Here is a 16,897-nt window from a genome sequence, read left to right as displayed (position 1 = left end):
CCACGATGGAGCTCAGAATGATGTCGCAGTCCTCTGAGAGTAGTTCATTATTACATCGGTTGAAATATTAACAAAAAACGCATACATTTATATTAATGATATTTTATTAAATAGCCGTGTATAAAAAACGTGTATAAATATACAAAAGGATTTCATTTGGCAATGAAAAAATATAACTCTGGAGACAGTATGTCACTATATACATATCGATATCATTTGTAATGTTTCATGTACATATATACATTTGCACATTCTCACAAATATGATTTTACATCAATACACGTGATTGCGACTGTAGTGTTTTAAACACTTATGTTTTATGAGCAAAATTTACAACACATGTTTCACTGTGAGACTATTGGTATGGGTTGTTCTTCAGTACCAGCTAATGTATCAAGTAGCCATCGAGTTGAATTACGCCAGTCTTCATTTACAAAATGGTAGTACCTTCCACGTAGCCAGTGTGCTGCTCACGGGGACTGGAAAATTGAAAAAAATGATATATATTATATATGAATGAAGAGTATTCAAAATGAAAGAACATTTTTTCAATAAATGTACACAAACATGCAAAGTCACAGGTTGAGGAAACGGAATTAAAGAACGCGCGTGTCAGATATTCAGATATCTCACCTTTGGTAGATGGGATTGCGTGTGGAACCTCTTCCATGAGTACCAGGAGGACGGGGAGTGTCTAGGTCAAAGTTCATGTTTATCTCCCCTAGCGCCTGCACCGTCTCGTCAGGGGGCACATACATGTTGAGACTCTGAAAGTAGAGCAGAACATCATCAGCACATGCTCTTGGCAGTGAAACACTAGCAGCGTTATACTGGATCAATTTGTAAGTTTACTTCCATCAGAACTAGTAACAGCTACACAACACTTCCCATAGTCATAAGAAATAAGCGCAAGCATCTCAGTCGACTAACGGACTATGAAATTACAATATGTATATGCATTGTAGATATTTGGTAGACACATTTATCAATGAATAGTAGATAGCAGATGCTATTATATTTGGCAGTCTGTTTGTATTTACCTGCGTTTCATACTCTCTGAGGAAGCTGGGTGGTTCAGTGAAGTCGGGGTTGGTGAAGTTTGCGTGGTATATCCTGAACCGATGCACATAGTGAGTATACCTGAAGATATGACGTTTCATTGTAAGATGTTCTTCAATACATCTCGTAGAGACAAAAAGAGTGAAGACAAAACACTAGAACATTTTCACCGATTTGCTAGTTTACAGTGATCAATGATCTTGGTACGATCACAATGTCAGTACCATGAGAGTAATTTAAATTACGTTTTGTACCAACCTTGACCAAAGATGAAGAAGAACGATGATTCCAACAACGCTGAGGACGATGACGATGCCGCCAAGAGCCACGAAGGCTGCCCAGGGGTTGTTCAGCCACCACACGTAGGACTTAGTAACCTGTATCACGCCACCGCCTAAAAATGCCGAACTCCGGGACATGGCGGTCGGTTGGTAAGGCTTACGAATGATGGAGACAAAACTGCCTATCTGTAGTGCCGATTGTTTCACACGGGCCAAGATAGCCTTGGATTGGTCGCTTTCCGTGGTGATGCTGTAAATAAATAAGAATGTGGACAATTGTTCGATAAGATTGAGCATGTGTTCCAAAATCTTTATTTCTCTTTACATTGTTTATAATATGTGTCAGTTGTCCCAAGGCAAATAGTTACTGTAGTGGTCATTAAAGTTTTATGTTAAGAGAAACAAATGGTTACATACAAGGACATTTGTGCTGTAAAATAATACCCATAAAATTATTAAAACTTTTGATATTAGTATTAAATATTTGTTAGTAGCCGAGTCGACTGTACGACTTGACTACGTCATAAACGCTGTTTTCAAAACATCAAAATATAACATATACTCACATGTCCATAGCAGTGTTTTCTTCAAGTCGGAAGCTGTCGCTGTTCACCACGACGAAGGTGATATCCGTTCTAAAATATACAATGAAATCGTTAGCCACTGGTACATATTTGAACAAATACGTCAAAGTGCACGTTGATTTGGTTTCTGATGAAAAAGTAAAATTGGTCTCCCCCTGCAGAAAAGGTTAACAGGACAGGACCATCTTACCCAGTGATGTCTAGGTCCAACACGTTGGATCCAACCTCAGTAAACAGACGACCCTGGATTTTCTCGATGATAATGATACGTCCAGTGACATTTTGTAGTGCTTGTCTGTAGAACTCAATCTTTGGTATAACGTTTTCCGGAGGGGTGTTCGTCAGCACTAGAATAAACCGGTTCTTGTTTTCAATTAGATTCACCTGTAACAGATAGCATGAATTCATTAAGATGTGCATCCTTGTACAATACTGATGTGGTGGTGGTTGTCAAGCCAACAACACTATCAAGCGCAGTCTTAATCACCCCTAGTGTTTACTTACGTAAACATTGGATTCCGCTTGTAGCCGTTCTGACGTCATGGCGTTATCGCTAGCTGTGACCTTGAACACAAACTGTCGCGGGAAGGCTTCCTCGTGGGAGAAGTCCTTTGTGGTGTAGATTTCCCCGTCAAAGTTGATGTAGAATGGTACCTCATCAAACAGCCCGGGGATGGGACTGACGGAGTAGGACACTATCCCGTTCAGGCCTAAGTCTGGATCAGTCGCCTGGCAAAGGAAGGCGTGAATTACAATTTTGAATACCGTGTCAATGTTATATATTACCAACATCTCGAACATGCAAAAACACAATTACACGTGACTTACATATTTATAATTTGGCAAAACACTCATTTGAATAAAAAAAACAAAGAAATATAAAATTTGTGAAACACATTTCATTAAAATATGATTTTATACAAACAAATGACTTATGTTCACCTGGAATATGTAGAAGCAGCGATATAAAGGGTTGTCCAGAATACCCAGGTTTCTATGTTACAGACATGGTGATGTGCGAACTTACCTGCACTTGGGTGACCTTGGTATTAGGGGGAGCTGCTATACTTATAGCCGTCACATACGCCTGCAGGTTTACAACCGGATACACGGGGAAGTTGAACGAGGGGGCGTTGTCATTGACGTCAGTCACCGACACCAGTATATTTGTGTATTCCCATGTGTTGTATACTGCAGCCAATAACAAATATCGATTAATCGTCGGCACTGACAAATTGAGTAGTGATTATTACATTTAGGGAATAGTGGGAGAACATGGTCACCTAGCAGAAATGAGACTGCCTGCTGACGTACCTGCGTTGTTGATAGACCGCTTGCTGATGGTAGCCTGGTGATGTACCCCAACTGTAATGTTATAAAGTCCCCCTTGCTCTCTGTCCAAGTTCCCAATCATATACAGCTCGCAGTTCTTGCCGTCTCGAGTTGTCCGAACACTGAATATAGCTAGAATGAGAAAATATGAAATAATATGTCATATAATTAACAGTAAACTAAACATGCTATAAATCGATCAGTTCAAGTGTCAATGTTTTTATCCTTTAATTCGATTAGCATTTGAGATTGGTCTCAGTGAATTTATGTTCAAACTTACTCCCGACAAAATCAGCATCCCCGTTAATGTAGATGATTCGGCACTCTACGTTGAGATCAATATTTTGATTTTCCGTGTCCAGAACTATCAATGATTTAAATCGGTTGCCATCCCCAACCGAATTCTCCGGTATCACAACACTGAAAGAGATAACAGGGAAGTTATTAGCCATTAAGACACCACGTTATTCTCTGTGCTCTTTGATAACTCATTCCACCTCAACGAATCGCCCAGTAAAAGTTAAATGAATATTTGAATGGCATCATTTGAAAGGGAAGAATTTACATTTTGAGTATATTGACATGGGGACACTAAAATCCAGAAGTTGAACTTTACGATATCAATTGAATAATGAAGGCGAAGGACATCCTTGAAAAGACTCACTAATAAATGGGCGCTGTGAAGCCGAGAATCCTGGGTCCGGCACTGGTGTGGGTGACGTTGATGCGAACTGGAACACGGCTGCTTAACGGTCTCCAACTCTTGTCAATAGCAATAATATTGAACTGAAAAGACAGAATACATACATTATGTTTTCACTATCTCATTTTTTACGAAGACTTAGATTTCTCAACAGCTGGATACTTTAGATTACGAGAGGTATAAACAGGCTATATACTTACGAAGAATGACGGAGCATCAGTTGATACGAGGGGGTTCCTGATGCTCACGATGCCGTCGGAACTGACGTCGAAGTACCGCATTGCGTCTTTGTATTTGGGATCAACTATATAATTGAGCTTTGCGTTGGGGGTCTGAAATAGTTAAAGATACATTTTATGATTGAGCTCAAGTGACATGACATGCAGCTTTAAGAAACCGGCCACTCGATGATGAGTGCGTGCGTAAATATGGTTTTACGCCGCTTGTACCAATATTCCATCAATATCACGGCGGGGTGCACCAGAAATGAGCTTCACACATTGTATCCATGTAGGGGATCGAACCCGGATCTTCAGCGTAACGAGCGGACGCTTTAACCATTAGGCTACCCAACTGCTCTCTACTCAATGATTACAAAGACGTGACATTTATTGCTTAACGAAATAACTTGTTACTGTTTCAATAAAAATAAAATGAACTTACATTTTGATTAAGAGGTATATCCTCATCTGCATCAACAGCGGTGACAGTGAACAGTGTTGTCCCAACAGCTGAAGTGTCCTCAATGGTAGCCCCATAACTGGTGGAGGTGAAGCGAGGGGTGTGTGTGTTGCGGCTGATGTGGATCTCCAATTGAGCAGAGGCGGTCTTAGGCGGAAGTGCGCTGTCCGCAACTTCGATAGTAAGCTGGAGACAAGATATGGCATGTTCTGTATGTTCTATAGAGTCTTAGTATCTGATAATCCAGAAGTTAAGGGGGGTCCCTTTCTTTCTTTCTTTTCCGTTTGCTGTAATCTTGGACACAGTTTGACGTTAGGATGCGATTTACACTGAAGATATTTGATATTGAAAATATGTTTACATGCTGCTGAAATTTCGGACATATCAGACGTTAGCGTGTCACTTACATAAAACGTATCTGGGACACCGTGTTTGCTGAGAGTCTGGGCCAGATATATGTCTGCGGACGTAGGGCTGATAGTGAAGAAGTCGTAATTATTTGCGAGGGTGGTGCTCTGGAGGCCGGGGAACGTCACATTGGTGATGCGGTACACTAGCTGACCGCTTGGCGTCTGGAAGACAAAATTATTAGTATCATAATGATTATATGATCATTGCAAACAGCATACTTATCTTATTACATCTAAAATAATTGTTATTCACGTAATTGTATGAATTTTGAAGGAATAGTAAGGATAAAGAAAGTAGGCTATCCCAATTTACAATTTCAAATAGGATACCAATCATTAAAGTATGATGGCAACTCACGTCTCTAGGGTCTGCATCTGTGGCCCTGATGGTTGCTACGACGGCCTGCACAGCAGTGTACTCGGAGATGGTGATGTTGTACGAGGACTGTACAAATACAGGAGTGTTGGGGTTACGTCGCACGTTGACAACCACGGTAGCCTCACTGGTGCGGGACAGGGCACCTTCACCCGGGTAGTCGCGGGCAGTCACGGTCATCTGGAAAACAGATATTTCCCACTTTTATAAAGACTGACATTTTCCAACAGTTAGAAACGCCGTCCCATTTCACCTTGTATCACTGACTGGAACTTGATGTCGTTGGCAGTCCACACACATAGATGACTCTATCTAGTAGGTAGTTGTCACACATCGAACTAACTATATGGGCAGCGGTGTTTAGTTGTGTTTTATGTCCTGAAAGTTGATACTTACAGTATATACGGCTGCGTTGTCCATCAACAAAGACGCCGCCACACTCAGCACGCCGGTGTTCTCATCCACGTTAAAGTACAGTGACGTGGGTATAGCCGACAGAAGAGTGTAGGTGACTCGGCCCTGTGATTGAAACATTACATTATTTATCAGCAACACCTATAAAACGACCCCTGACAAACACATTAATATCAGAACTGATGACAAAGCACGTTCTCCCTTTAAATCCTTCAAGGCATTATTCAGGTGACATTTCCTAAGTGCCTTAGCTAATACCAGAAACAGATAAACGAATGTTTTAAGTCTGATTAGTATGGCTTGAAAACCGGGCTGACTTTCTTCAAACGATGATAAAATTGAGTTACGAATGCATCTTGTGCTGATGAATTATTCCACTTACACCATCAACATCTGGAGCCTGTACTTGTAACAGACTGGTTCCAACAGAAACATCCTCATCGATATCAGTCTCATACACGTCACTGGAGAAAGCAGGACCGTTTTGATTTCTCACAACGTTGACAGTCACTTGAAGCGCTGAGAATTTAGAAGGGTAACCATTGTCTGTTGCCAGGATACTAAGAACATAACGCAGCGGTTGGTTAGCGTCTTCTTGTAGGCTCTTTGTTACCGACAGGGTACCTTTTGTAGGGCTTACGTAGAAGAAGTCGCGCACGTACAGCGGTATGGAGTTCTGGGCGTCGATGGTGTACGTTATTCTTCCATTATTTCCCTGGAATAAGTGATAAAATAACATCAAAATTAATTTGGATTATATTTCAAATTGAAAATTCTTCAAATTTTTCAATGTTAATAATTCAAATTCTTAAAATCAAAGTTATAGTACTCATTCTTTTCATGTCAAAAGATACAGCAGAGAGAAGATGTGAAGCGATGTACTCACAGTGTCCCCATCTGTAGCATTGAACTGACCCAAGGAAACGCCCAGAGGGTAATTCTCCGCCACGTTAAGCACCAGGTCATTATGCAGGAACCTTGGAGCATTGGCGTTCCTGGTAATGACCACTCTGACAATCACTGTGGCGAACACTGCAGCGTCCGTCTGTCTGTAGGCACGTACACGGATAACATAGGACTCCTGAGTGTCTGTTTTGAAGAGCTGGGCCACACTCACTAGACCCGTATCTGGATTGATGCGGAACAATGTAGACGCCATTCCGTCCCCATTGATCTCATAGATCAACTTATTCTGAAACGGACAACATCAATATAAATGGCACCGCGTGTTATCGCATCTGATAGTTTCATAAATGTTTTAGACACAGAAATTCTGTATTCAGGTATGTCTGTTTCAAGTTGATGTTGGAGTATTAATGACTTACATCAAGAGGGTCTGTAGCATTGAGGTCAATTACTGCCGTGTCTACCGCTGTGTTCTCTGTCAGGCTGAGGATGTATTCTGATTCCTGGAAGAACGGAGTTCCTTCGCGACGGATCCGGATGACCACTGTTGCCTCAGTACTCTGGGTTGGTGTGCCTCGGTCGCTGGCACGGATAGTTAACTGTCAGGGGGAAAACATCAGTATAAATCGTCATATTCAATATTACCTTTTTATCATTTGGAAAACTGGTAGCATTTGTTGTAACCCACATCTTCCATTTATGATATATTTTCTTACCTCGTAGGTGTCATTAGGAGCGGTTGTGAGGGAGACCCTGGCGGTGATATTGCCAGTCATCATGTGCACCTCAAACAACCGTTGCGCTTCTGCTGGACCAGTGAGTGTGTATACGATCTGACCATTGGGCGTGTCCACAGAGTCGGTGTCCACTGCTTGCACTTGTAGGATAGGAGTCAGCACGGACATGGTCTCGGACACAGTGACGTCATACTGATCAGGGTTGATGAACACTGGCCGTCCACTGTTTCGCTGGATCACAACTGTCGCAGTAGCGGTGTCAGATCGACTGCTGGCGCCCAGGTCACGGGCAATTACACTAAACTGTAAAGAAAAACACCGGTCAGCATGTATTCTGTTGAACATACAGTGAATGAAGCAGCGGGATGCACAAAGTACTACGTATGACTGGCGACGGAAACATTTCAAAGTGGATACTTTGCACCAAAGTATCTTGTGGCTGGTATACTGTTCAGTATCTTGTGGCTTGTATACTGTTCAGTATTTATCTGGACAGAATTCTACTCACCACGTAGGATGAAACGGTGGTCTGTGACAAATCCTTTGTGATTCTGATGATACCACTGAAGGGATCAACTGAGAAGAACTCGTTGGCTGGCGAGGTATTGTCTATGTCGTATGTGAAGGTGTTTTCCGGAGCCTAAACAAGACACAATAAATCTAAGTCATAACTAAATACATCTATGTTGAATTACACGGATGTGCGAATGTCATTCTGGGGTTATTATTGTTAGATCTATTGATGAGACGTTTTCAAAGGTTTACTTACGGTAATATCGTCATCCGTGGCAGTAACTTGTAGCACGCTTGATCCTACAGGGATGAAGTCGTAGATGGTTTGCGTGTACGACTTCGTCACAAAAGCTGGGGAAAACAGGTTCCTCAATACTCTAATCTGAACTGGCTCTGTTATGACAATCTCTGGACTGCTGGTGTCATAAGCAGATACCAATAGCTGTGAAAAAAAACGAAAAACAGTTATATGAACTATTTCATTAGTGTAATTTAATCAGTGACTTACAATAAAATATGACTTATTATAAGCCAGACAAAAAGTTAGCTTCACAAGATGCCTGATATTTCTTTCGAGGAAGATCTTTTATTTCGTAACTTACCGTATATTTAGCATAAACATCAGTGTTAAGTGTCAACTCCTGCTTCACGATGATGTTGCCAGTGATGTCACTGATGGAGAAGTAGTCGGTGCCGGGGGCGATGCCGTCCAGTCGGTACCTCATCATTCCCTTGTTATCAGGGTCACGGGCGATGACGATTACCACGGTTGAGTTGACTGGCTGTCGGATGGGGACGTCCAAGACGTAGGGAGCGTTCAGGAACCGTGGGGGACCATTGTCTCGTTGCACAGTTATAACCACGGTGACACGATTTGTTTTGGCTATGCTGGAGACTCGATTGTCTGAAGCCTCTACTTCGAACTGAAAATGTCATCAAAAATTGGATAAAAGTGATGCTATATGTATTTCTTGTTGCACTTGGTCATAATGGACCTGAGATGAGAACATTTGAAATGAGCCATTCTTCCACTATCGTGTTTTTAGATGTCATCAAATGAAGGTTTGTATGAGCTGATAATCTAGGTGATCACGTACCACAAACTGATTTTTGGACGTATCCTGTAGAGATGAACCAAGGGAGATAACTCCACTGTCTGGATTCAGATAGAATAGTTTCTGTTCTTCAGCAGTGCCCAGATGAGTGTATGTTAGTTTGTCCTGGAAATGATAAAACACATACATCAGTAATCTGTCTTTAATGTATTTCTTGGTGAACAGTAAGTATTTGACTACTTTTGGTAGACATATCCTCTGTGTCAATTACTGAGGAATATTCATCCTCATTCAGGAACACCATGTCAGCGTTCATTGGAAGACTTACCCCGTCAGCATCACTAGCGACGACCTGTACCAGGGACTGATACAGTGGAAAGTTCTCTTCCACAGAAGATTCGTAACTCGCAGAAGAGAAGATGGGACCATTGGAGTTTCGCACTACCCGGATGATGAGATCTGCCTCTGTACGTTTGTCAGGTCGTGCGGTGTCGTAAATCTGCACCCGGGCCTAAGTAATAGACATGAATACGTAAGTAAAGTTTTGTACGGCATTATCTTTGCCAAATTTGACTGACATTGTTCACTGCAAAACGTTCAGTGTTTCCTCGTTATATATAGAGTGTAAAGACTGGGACCCACCGTGTACGACGTGCGACCAAGCGTGTCTGACAGGAGGCTGTTCATGAGGACGATTGCACCAGAAGAAGGGTCGATCTCGAAGAAGCTTTTTGCTGGGAAGACTCCAATCAGATCATACTTTATCGTTCCTTGGATGTCAGTGTCGTATGCGTCTGCAGTGAAGGTGGTTCTCCCGACTGGGAGGTCCTCGTTCACGTCTATGGTGCCAGGGAGATTGTTGAACTGAGGGGCGTACAGGTCACGGAGGACTGTCACTTGGACGCTGGCCGTGGCGAACTGACGGTTGCTGCTAGTCATCTCAGTCGCAGTCACGAAGATCTTAAAAATAAAAGCAATAATTAATATAAAATATTAACACTTGAACTTCTGTTTGAAAGAAGAAAAAAGTCAGACAAAGATCTTCAATTTAATGCTCGTGCTATACTTACAGTGTATTCGGTTGACCTGGTGGGATCACCTGTGAGAGCTTTGGAAACTCGGAGTAAGCAGGTGCTTGCGTCGATGGCAAAGTACGTTTGTGCGTCCACTGAGCAACTGAGTTGAACCTGAAGAAACAAATGGTTTCGATTATACATCAGGAAACGTAATGCTCATAGAGTATGTACTTATATATATCGTTGTATGAGCTCATGTTATTGAATGGTCAACTTACGCCGTCAGGGTCCGACACGTTGAGTTTCTGGATATAGGTCCCCACGTCAACGTCTTCCCTAAGCGTGACTCTGTATGTTGAGGGGCTGAACACTGGACCGTTCAAATTCCTGAGTACCGTTATGTAGACTTCGGCAATGGCAGCAAGGTGTGGCGCGCTGGTGTCATAGGCACGGACACGAAGCTGCAATGAATGAACATATTGTGTGTGAGTGAACACTAAACACTGAGTGAAGTTTGAGTCAGGTACAGTCTATCAAATTGAAGCTATTGTGGTAAGTGTTTCAGTCTTTTTGAGATAGTACGTACCGTGTAGGACCCAAGTCGCAGATTGTCATTGCGGAGGTTTTCCTCAACTGTTATTTCACCAGTCATATTGTGAACCGTGAAGAAACTTGGTGCAGGATAGTTGCCGATAATTTCGTAATACATCAGACCCTGTAAAAAATACACATAATTCATAGCATAAAAACGTAAACTTCATAAGGGCTGAGAAGAAAATTAAGTGCTAAGAATTATTTTACAGACAATTTCGGAAATGTTTCAGACATATTGTTAACGAAATACATACAGCCAAGTTCTGTCTTGTCGCTTCCACGAAGGTGATGAAACTGCCAACGGCGATATTTTCGTCAATGTTGACAGCGTATCTACCATTGGATGAGAAGACCGGTACGACGGTGTCGCGGTCGATGCCGATGAAGACTGTTGTTGTCGCAGTGTTTGCAGTTGGGTAGCCATTGTCAGACACTGATACGGTACACTGAAATAGAAGATGACATGAATTAGATACACTTCAAAGCGGGATGGAGTGAGCTGACTTATGGAATCTCAGTGATCTGGAAGTGGCTCGTCTGTATATGATACAGAAGACTTACTGTAAATGAACTATCGGCCGTATCCATAACTGACTGACGGAGATATATGAATCCATTATCAGCTCCCACATAAAACATAGTGATGCATCGCTCGTCGCCGCGTATTTCATATGAAAGACGATCCTGAAAACACAAAGAAGTCTTATTAATGTCTGATTTTATATGTGCCATTGTACGAAAAGATTTCAATCAACTGGGGTTATGAAATTAAATGCAGGTAAATATCCATGACCTGACACTAAGTAGATTTATAACCAAATATGACTTACATTGTCGGCGTCGTTAGCGACGACAGTCAACAGCGATGTTCCCATACGTGTCGTCTCCGATATTCGTGTGGAGTAGGACTGTTCTTGGAAGGCAGGGTGATTAACGTTCCGTAAGATAGAGATGTTCACGTCCTCTTCAGTGTACAGATTAGGATTAGCGCTGTCGACGGCTCGGATACGCAGCTGTGAATGAATAATTCCAGTTGATTATCAAGAATGACAATCAGTTCATGCTGCTGAAAAATGCATTAAGGAACATAGTGACTAAACACGACTTAAAACTATGTATATTTGTGTTTTTATATGATATACTCACAACATAGTTCATGGCGCGGTCATTCCTGAGGTCACCTCTGACAACGATGTTGCCACTAGAGGTAACCATGAAGAAGGTTGGTGCTGGCGGAAGTCCCATCACGCTGTACTGGATAGAACCCTAAACGTAAAATGGTATATGGATAAGCATGTATGAAACACTGCGTTACATTACCACTGAATAGATGAAGACACTACACACACATCTTACACTTGACGAAATCACTACCAGAAGTCCTGTTGTCTAGACTACTACCTGCTGGTCCTGATCGGTGGCGGTGACTGTGAATATAGTCGAGGCGTTGGCTGTGGTCTCGGGGATCACGACATTGAGCGGGGAATTTTCAAAACGAGGGGCAAACACATCCCTCCGTACATACACGACAACCTCCGCCCGGGACTCGCGAGGTGGCCGACCGCTGTCAGTGGCACGGACTGTCATCTGCAAGGCAGATGTGTCAATGATGAACACTGTGCTGGCATTTAACACATTGCTTAATCAGACTAAGTATATTGATGCGGATATAACATTACTAAAATAATTCAAACGTTTGGACAAAAATATGTTTGCATGACTAATTATCATTTTCACGGAGAAACCCGATTAAGTGCAAAATTGCATTCACGAAGCGGGCAGCTGTTCCGAGAAATGATACAAAAAAGAAGTTCTGGTAAACAAAAACCCAAACTGTGAGGAGACTTCATTAATGTAAAACGTTAGACTTTTTCTGTGAAAACACACTTACGATTCCTTCATTCATCTAAAACATCTAACTAAATTACTTACCGCAAACGTATTAGCACTTGATGCAGAGAGTGGCTGTCTAAGGAAAATGGCCCCGGTAGGTCGCTCAATGAAGAAAAACGAAAGTGCAGATCCACCACTGTTATCGGCGACGATGTCATACGAAATAGTGTCCTGAAAACACGGAGAACAGTCATTTAACATTTAAAGGATATAGATATGGAGAAATGCATGCATGGTAATGCTTTGTGCTTTTTTCGCAGGATGCTGCGAGACGCTCACCCCATCAAGATCCGAAGCTGTCACGTTCAGAACCGGGACACCTAGCGGGTACTCGTCGTCCACAGCCTGGGAATATCGGGTCTGAGTTAGTGTTGGTGCGTTCAGATTGCGCCCAACAGACACCAAGACATCAGCTGAGAGTCTTTGAGCGGGAACCAGGTTATCGTAGACGACCACTCGGAGCTGAAAATTAAATAATAAATAATAAATTAAACATGTGAGACTATTCTTTCAAATCATTTGGTCCATTGTTTCGTGAAGGAGGTTTTAATAGATACATCAAATTGGTTGACTTAATATCTACTAATAGTACTTACTGTATATTCTGTGCGAGCGAGACCGTCATTCTTCAACGACTGTATCACGTTAATATGACCTGTGACGTTATTGATTCCGAAGAAACTCTGTGCTGGATAGAATCCAACAGCCTCGTATACCAGGGTGCCCTAAAATACCAAGACAATACATTTAACAAAAACAAATACCAAATCTCAGCATCAGTAAATATGTATATATTTGGTGCTGACTTTATCGAGTATCTGAACCTTGACAACGTACCCTTTGATCGTTGTCGACTGCGGCGACGGAAAGGATGGTGTCGTTTACAGGGCGTGTTTCGCCGATGGTGACGGTGTAGGGGAGGCCAACGAACTGAGGTAAGAACTTGTTCCTTCTGACAGTGATGGTCACAGTCGCGTCGTTGCTACGTTGAGGAATGCGGCTGTCACTTGCACGAACCGACAACTGAAATAAAACGTGTGATTAGAAGTATATAACCCACAAATATATATTTTTGTCGAAGTTGAAAGCATCTGTATCATTTATTTCGCTAGAATCAGTACCTACCAAGAAGCTGTTCTGGACTGTTGATTCCAGACTCTTGGTCAAGAAGATCACTCCGGTGTCTGGGTTGAGGTAGAAGTAATTGGCGAGGTTGGAACTTAACATGCTGTAACGGATTTTGTCCTGTAAACATACAACACACGATTAGAATACAGCACTGTACGTTCTTTGATGAAAGCAAGCGGACGTCTGAAACCATGTGTTTATGGATCATGTCAACAAAATGTATTTATACGCACGTTATCTGCATCCTCCGCTGTTATGTTGATGACTCGTTGTCCTAAAGCGAACTCTTCAGGCAACTCGACGGCATATGGTTCTCTAAGGAAGATAGGTGCGTTGTCGTTCCTTGCGATGAAGATGCTGATAGTGGTCGTCGCTGTTTGAGACATGAACGCCGAGTCATGTGCCTTAACACGGAGGACATAGTTCTGGTTGGTATCAAGCAGAAGGTTGGAGCGGACTGTCACGACACCCGTGGTGGAGTTGACGGCGAAGTAGCTGGGGGCTGGGGCGTCACCGACAATTTCATACATGATGGTGCCCTGAAATTGATGGTACTGTTAACATTCAGTTCCTGGGTTAACAAGTTATAGAGTTATATGTGTTATAGATGTAACTGTTGGAAGTACGAGGTCATTAGGTCCGTTAACAGCTATGAAAGAAGCAAAGAGTACCTGTTTGTCAGAGTCAATTGCGCTGACGCCGTAGACCGACGTACCAATCTGTGTCTTTTCTGACACACTAAAGGAATAGGGCCCTTGAACAAAGCGTGGAGGCTGGCTTCTCACAACGTTTACAAACACAGTTGTATTGGTCAGTCTGACCGGATTACGCTGATCGGAGGCCTGGACGAACATCTGAAATGGAAAAGATATTCACATTTTACAAAATGGTCATTATGTTCCAAGTGACATTAACCACGTCCTAGCATATAAGCTTGACCTTGATCTTCGTGGAACAAGGTACCTACCTGGTACTGTTGTGTTGGACTCTCATAGAGACGTTTCTTCAGGAAGATGTCTCCAGAGCTTGGGGAAATGTAGAAATACTCCAGGGCATTCGTACCCCCCATGAGCGAATATACTGGGGCATCCTAAAACAGGAATCGACACATTGGCAACTTGCTTCTTTACAACAAAAATATTCACATCACCTTTCAAATCATTTACGTGAACTTTATCAACGTATGAATGCGATATACAGATTACCGTTTGATGAATCAATGTCTTACCCCGTCAGCATCAGTGGCAGTGACGGTGATGACACGGGTTCCTACAGGGGTAAACTCCAGAACTGACTTGATGTACTCGTTGGCGGTGAAAACGGGCCCGCTGGGGTTACGGATTACGCTGATCCTGACGGTGCTGTAGCCGATGTTGGCTGGATAGAACGTGTCGTAGGCTTGAACTCGAAGCTGAAATAATACCAAGACATTGTAGGCTTAGATCAGATGGTCATATCATGTTACAGTTTAAGGATGTGTTCAAGTAATTTGTATGATGCATTTCCGTGCGAGTGAATTTACTTACTGTATATTCAACAAGACTATCCTGGACCAGGGGCGTTTTCACGTATACTGCGCCAGAAACTGAGTCGATTCTGAAGAAAGCCAGAGCTGAGCCATCGCCGATCGCTTCATACACAATAACATCCTGTAATAAAGAAGTCCGGTTTAGTTCATGAAACTTGCACGTATTAGTTGAATTGCTCGTATGATATCGTTGTTATTGTATACTGATCTACTCTCAACAACATCACCCTTACCCTTCTGTCGTTGTCAGCAGCTTGTACCACTACAATGGGCTGTGAGGTGTTCACTTCAGTCGTCTCCGTGATGGCTGTGACATATGTCATCTGAGTAAAGACGGGCGGGAACTGATCGCGGTCTATGGTGATCTGGACGGTGGTGGTGCCGAAGAGCTCAGGGAAGGCCTGGTCGCGGACTTGCACAGTGAACTGTAAAGTATATCATATGAGAGTTTGACATTTCTAATAGCGTGTACCTTTCGTGTACTGATACCCACAGAAGTGAGAGATATTCAGCTAGTATTTCTCAACACAAGTTTTATTGACAAACATAGACATTGACACTTACTGAGTACTGTCGCGAGGTGCCCTCTTTGAGAGGTTTCCGGACACTGATGACGCCTGTTGAAGCACTCAAGAAGAAGAATTCAGCTGCGTCGTCACCATTAGCGTCTAACTGATTAATCTGGTACATTGGGGTGTCCTGGGAAGAGACAGGGAAGACTCATGAAATACACTGTTGTCGTTACGTCAGGCTATACCGTAGGAACTTTTACGAAGAATGAATTAAGAGAGGTGGTATTGCTGGGAACCTACCCCGTCAGCATCAGAAGCAGTGATCTGCAAGACGCTCGCTCCCTGGATTGTGGACTCGGGGATGGTTACCGCGTAGACTCCTTTGCTGAAGATGGGGGCGTTGGGGTTGCGGATGATGTCAATCAACACATCTACAGCAACACGGATTTCAGGACGCAAAGTCTCATATGCCTCGACTCGCAACTGCAACACAGCGTCCAGTTTGAACACACGGTATGGAAAATGCATAAGTAGGTATAAATACATTTTGGATATTACGGATTAATAGCTAATGGCCAACATACATAATTACATAATTAAGAAAATCCTTGAAACTACCTTTGGTCTCTGTTCACTACAAACACTCACCACGTAGAGAAGCGTCTTATATGTATCAGCTCCAAAGTTGTTCTTCAGAGTTATCTGCCCGGTACTCGGGTTCAAGGTGAAATATTCGGTTCCAGGAAAGTAACCCACTAAATCATATCGGATCTCATTCTGAAAATCAGAAATAGTCAAAGGTTAAAAGAGGAAACTGCAATAAAGTTAATCTTCCAATTTTCTCAGGAACACTCACTGAAAAAGTGATGTTAAAGATTTAAAGGGGAGGTGATCTACTTACGCCAACGTCTGGATCAACTGCCCGGACGTTGATGACCGATGAGTTAATGGGCCTATTGACGTCAACGGTTGCTCTGTATTGTGTGTCAAGGAACACAGGCGGGTTGTCTGTCACACGAACTATTATTATCCGAACTGATGCTTGAGCAAATCGGCCTCGGTTGTCCTCTGCCTTGAGATTGATCTGTTGACGAGATATAGTTGACGTGTTATACATATCCCTGTACAAAGGACGAGCATACCATGTAGTCAATACGGAACGTAAGTGATCATGT

General features: G+C 42.6%; 1 protein-coding gene across 1 annotated transcript in view; it reads right to left on the bottom strand.

Annotated features, from left to right (window-relative positions):
• Positions 1–376: 376 nt before the first annotated feature.
• The window catches only part of LOC137284029 (uncharacterized), a 47,802-nt gene continuing 31,281 nt past the window's right edge, over positions 377–16,897 (bottom strand). Inside the window, exons 89-137 of the mRNA XM_067815689.1 lie at positions 16,624–16,806; positions 16,371–16,499; positions 16,023–16,205; positions 15,775–15,909; positions 15,444–15,635; positions 15,209–15,331; positions 14,911–15,093; positions 14,650–14,772; positions 14,354–14,536; positions 13,916–14,221; positions 13,680–13,799; positions 13,392–13,577; positions 13,151–13,279; positions 12,834–13,016; positions 12,594–12,725; positions 12,063–12,248; positions 11,808–11,927; positions 11,492–11,674; positions 11,223–11,345; positions 10,916–11,107; positions 10,654–10,782; positions 10,346–10,528; positions 10,122–10,238; positions 9,694–10,011; positions 9,380–9,562; positions 9,094–9,216; positions 8,599–8,919; positions 8,253–8,438; positions 7,992–8,123; positions 7,463–7,786; positions 7,166–7,345; positions 6,727–7,032; positions 6,223–6,555; positions 5,823–5,945; positions 5,409–5,606; positions 5,048–5,212; positions 4,623–4,826; positions 4,160–4,291; positions 3,921–4,042; positions 3,537–3,676; positions 3,239–3,388; positions 2,952–3,115; positions 2,429–2,653; positions 2,115–2,308; positions 1,907–1,975; positions 1,318–1,590; positions 1,041–1,140; positions 634–767; positions 377–479 (exon numbers count right to left, since the gene is read on the bottom strand). Of these exons, the coding sequence (XP_067671790.1) occupies positions 431–479; positions 634–767; positions 1,041–1,140; positions 1,318–1,590; positions 1,907–1,975; positions 2,115–2,308; positions 2,429–2,653; positions 2,952–3,115; positions 3,239–3,388; positions 3,537–3,676; positions 3,921–4,042; positions 4,160–4,291; positions 4,623–4,826; positions 5,048–5,212; positions 5,409–5,606; positions 5,823–5,945; positions 6,223–6,555; positions 6,727–7,032; positions 7,166–7,345; positions 7,463–7,786; positions 7,992–8,123; positions 8,253–8,438; positions 8,599–8,919; positions 9,094–9,216; positions 9,380–9,562; positions 9,694–10,011; positions 10,122–10,238; positions 10,346–10,528; positions 10,654–10,782; positions 10,916–11,107; positions 11,223–11,345; positions 11,492–11,674; positions 11,808–11,927; positions 12,063–12,248; positions 12,594–12,725; positions 12,834–13,016; positions 13,151–13,279; positions 13,392–13,577; positions 13,680–13,799; positions 13,916–14,221; positions 14,354–14,536; positions 14,650–14,772; positions 14,911–15,093; positions 15,209–15,331; positions 15,444–15,635; positions 15,775–15,909; positions 16,023–16,205; positions 16,371–16,499; positions 16,624–16,806 (8,571 nt within the window). The 3' untranslated portion in view covers positions 377–430. The remainder of the gene's footprint in view (positions 480–633; positions 768–1,040; positions 1,141–1,317; positions 1,591–1,906; positions 1,976–2,114; positions 2,309–2,428; positions 2,654–2,951; positions 3,116–3,238; positions 3,389–3,536; positions 3,677–3,920; positions 4,043–4,159; positions 4,292–4,622; positions 4,827–5,047; positions 5,213–5,408; positions 5,607–5,822; positions 5,946–6,222; positions 6,556–6,726; positions 7,033–7,165; positions 7,346–7,462; positions 7,787–7,991; positions 8,124–8,252; positions 8,439–8,598; positions 8,920–9,093; positions 9,217–9,379; positions 9,563–9,693; positions 10,012–10,121; positions 10,239–10,345; positions 10,529–10,653; positions 10,783–10,915; positions 11,108–11,222; positions 11,346–11,491; positions 11,675–11,807; positions 11,928–12,062; positions 12,249–12,593; positions 12,726–12,833; positions 13,017–13,150; positions 13,280–13,391; positions 13,578–13,679; positions 13,800–13,915; positions 14,222–14,353; positions 14,537–14,649; positions 14,773–14,910; positions 15,094–15,208; positions 15,332–15,443; positions 15,636–15,774; positions 15,910–16,022; positions 16,206–16,370; positions 16,500–16,623; positions 16,807–16,897) is intronic.

This window comes from Haliotis asinina, chromosome 5 (assembly GCF_037392515.1).
Source record: "Haliotis asinina isolate JCU_RB_2024 chromosome 5, JCU_Hal_asi_v2, whole genome shotgun sequence".
Taxonomy (NCBI): Eukaryota; Metazoa; Mollusca; class Gastropoda; order Lepetellida; family Haliotidae; genus Haliotis; species Haliotis asinina.
This window is presented reverse-complemented; position numbering and strand designations above follow the sequence as displayed.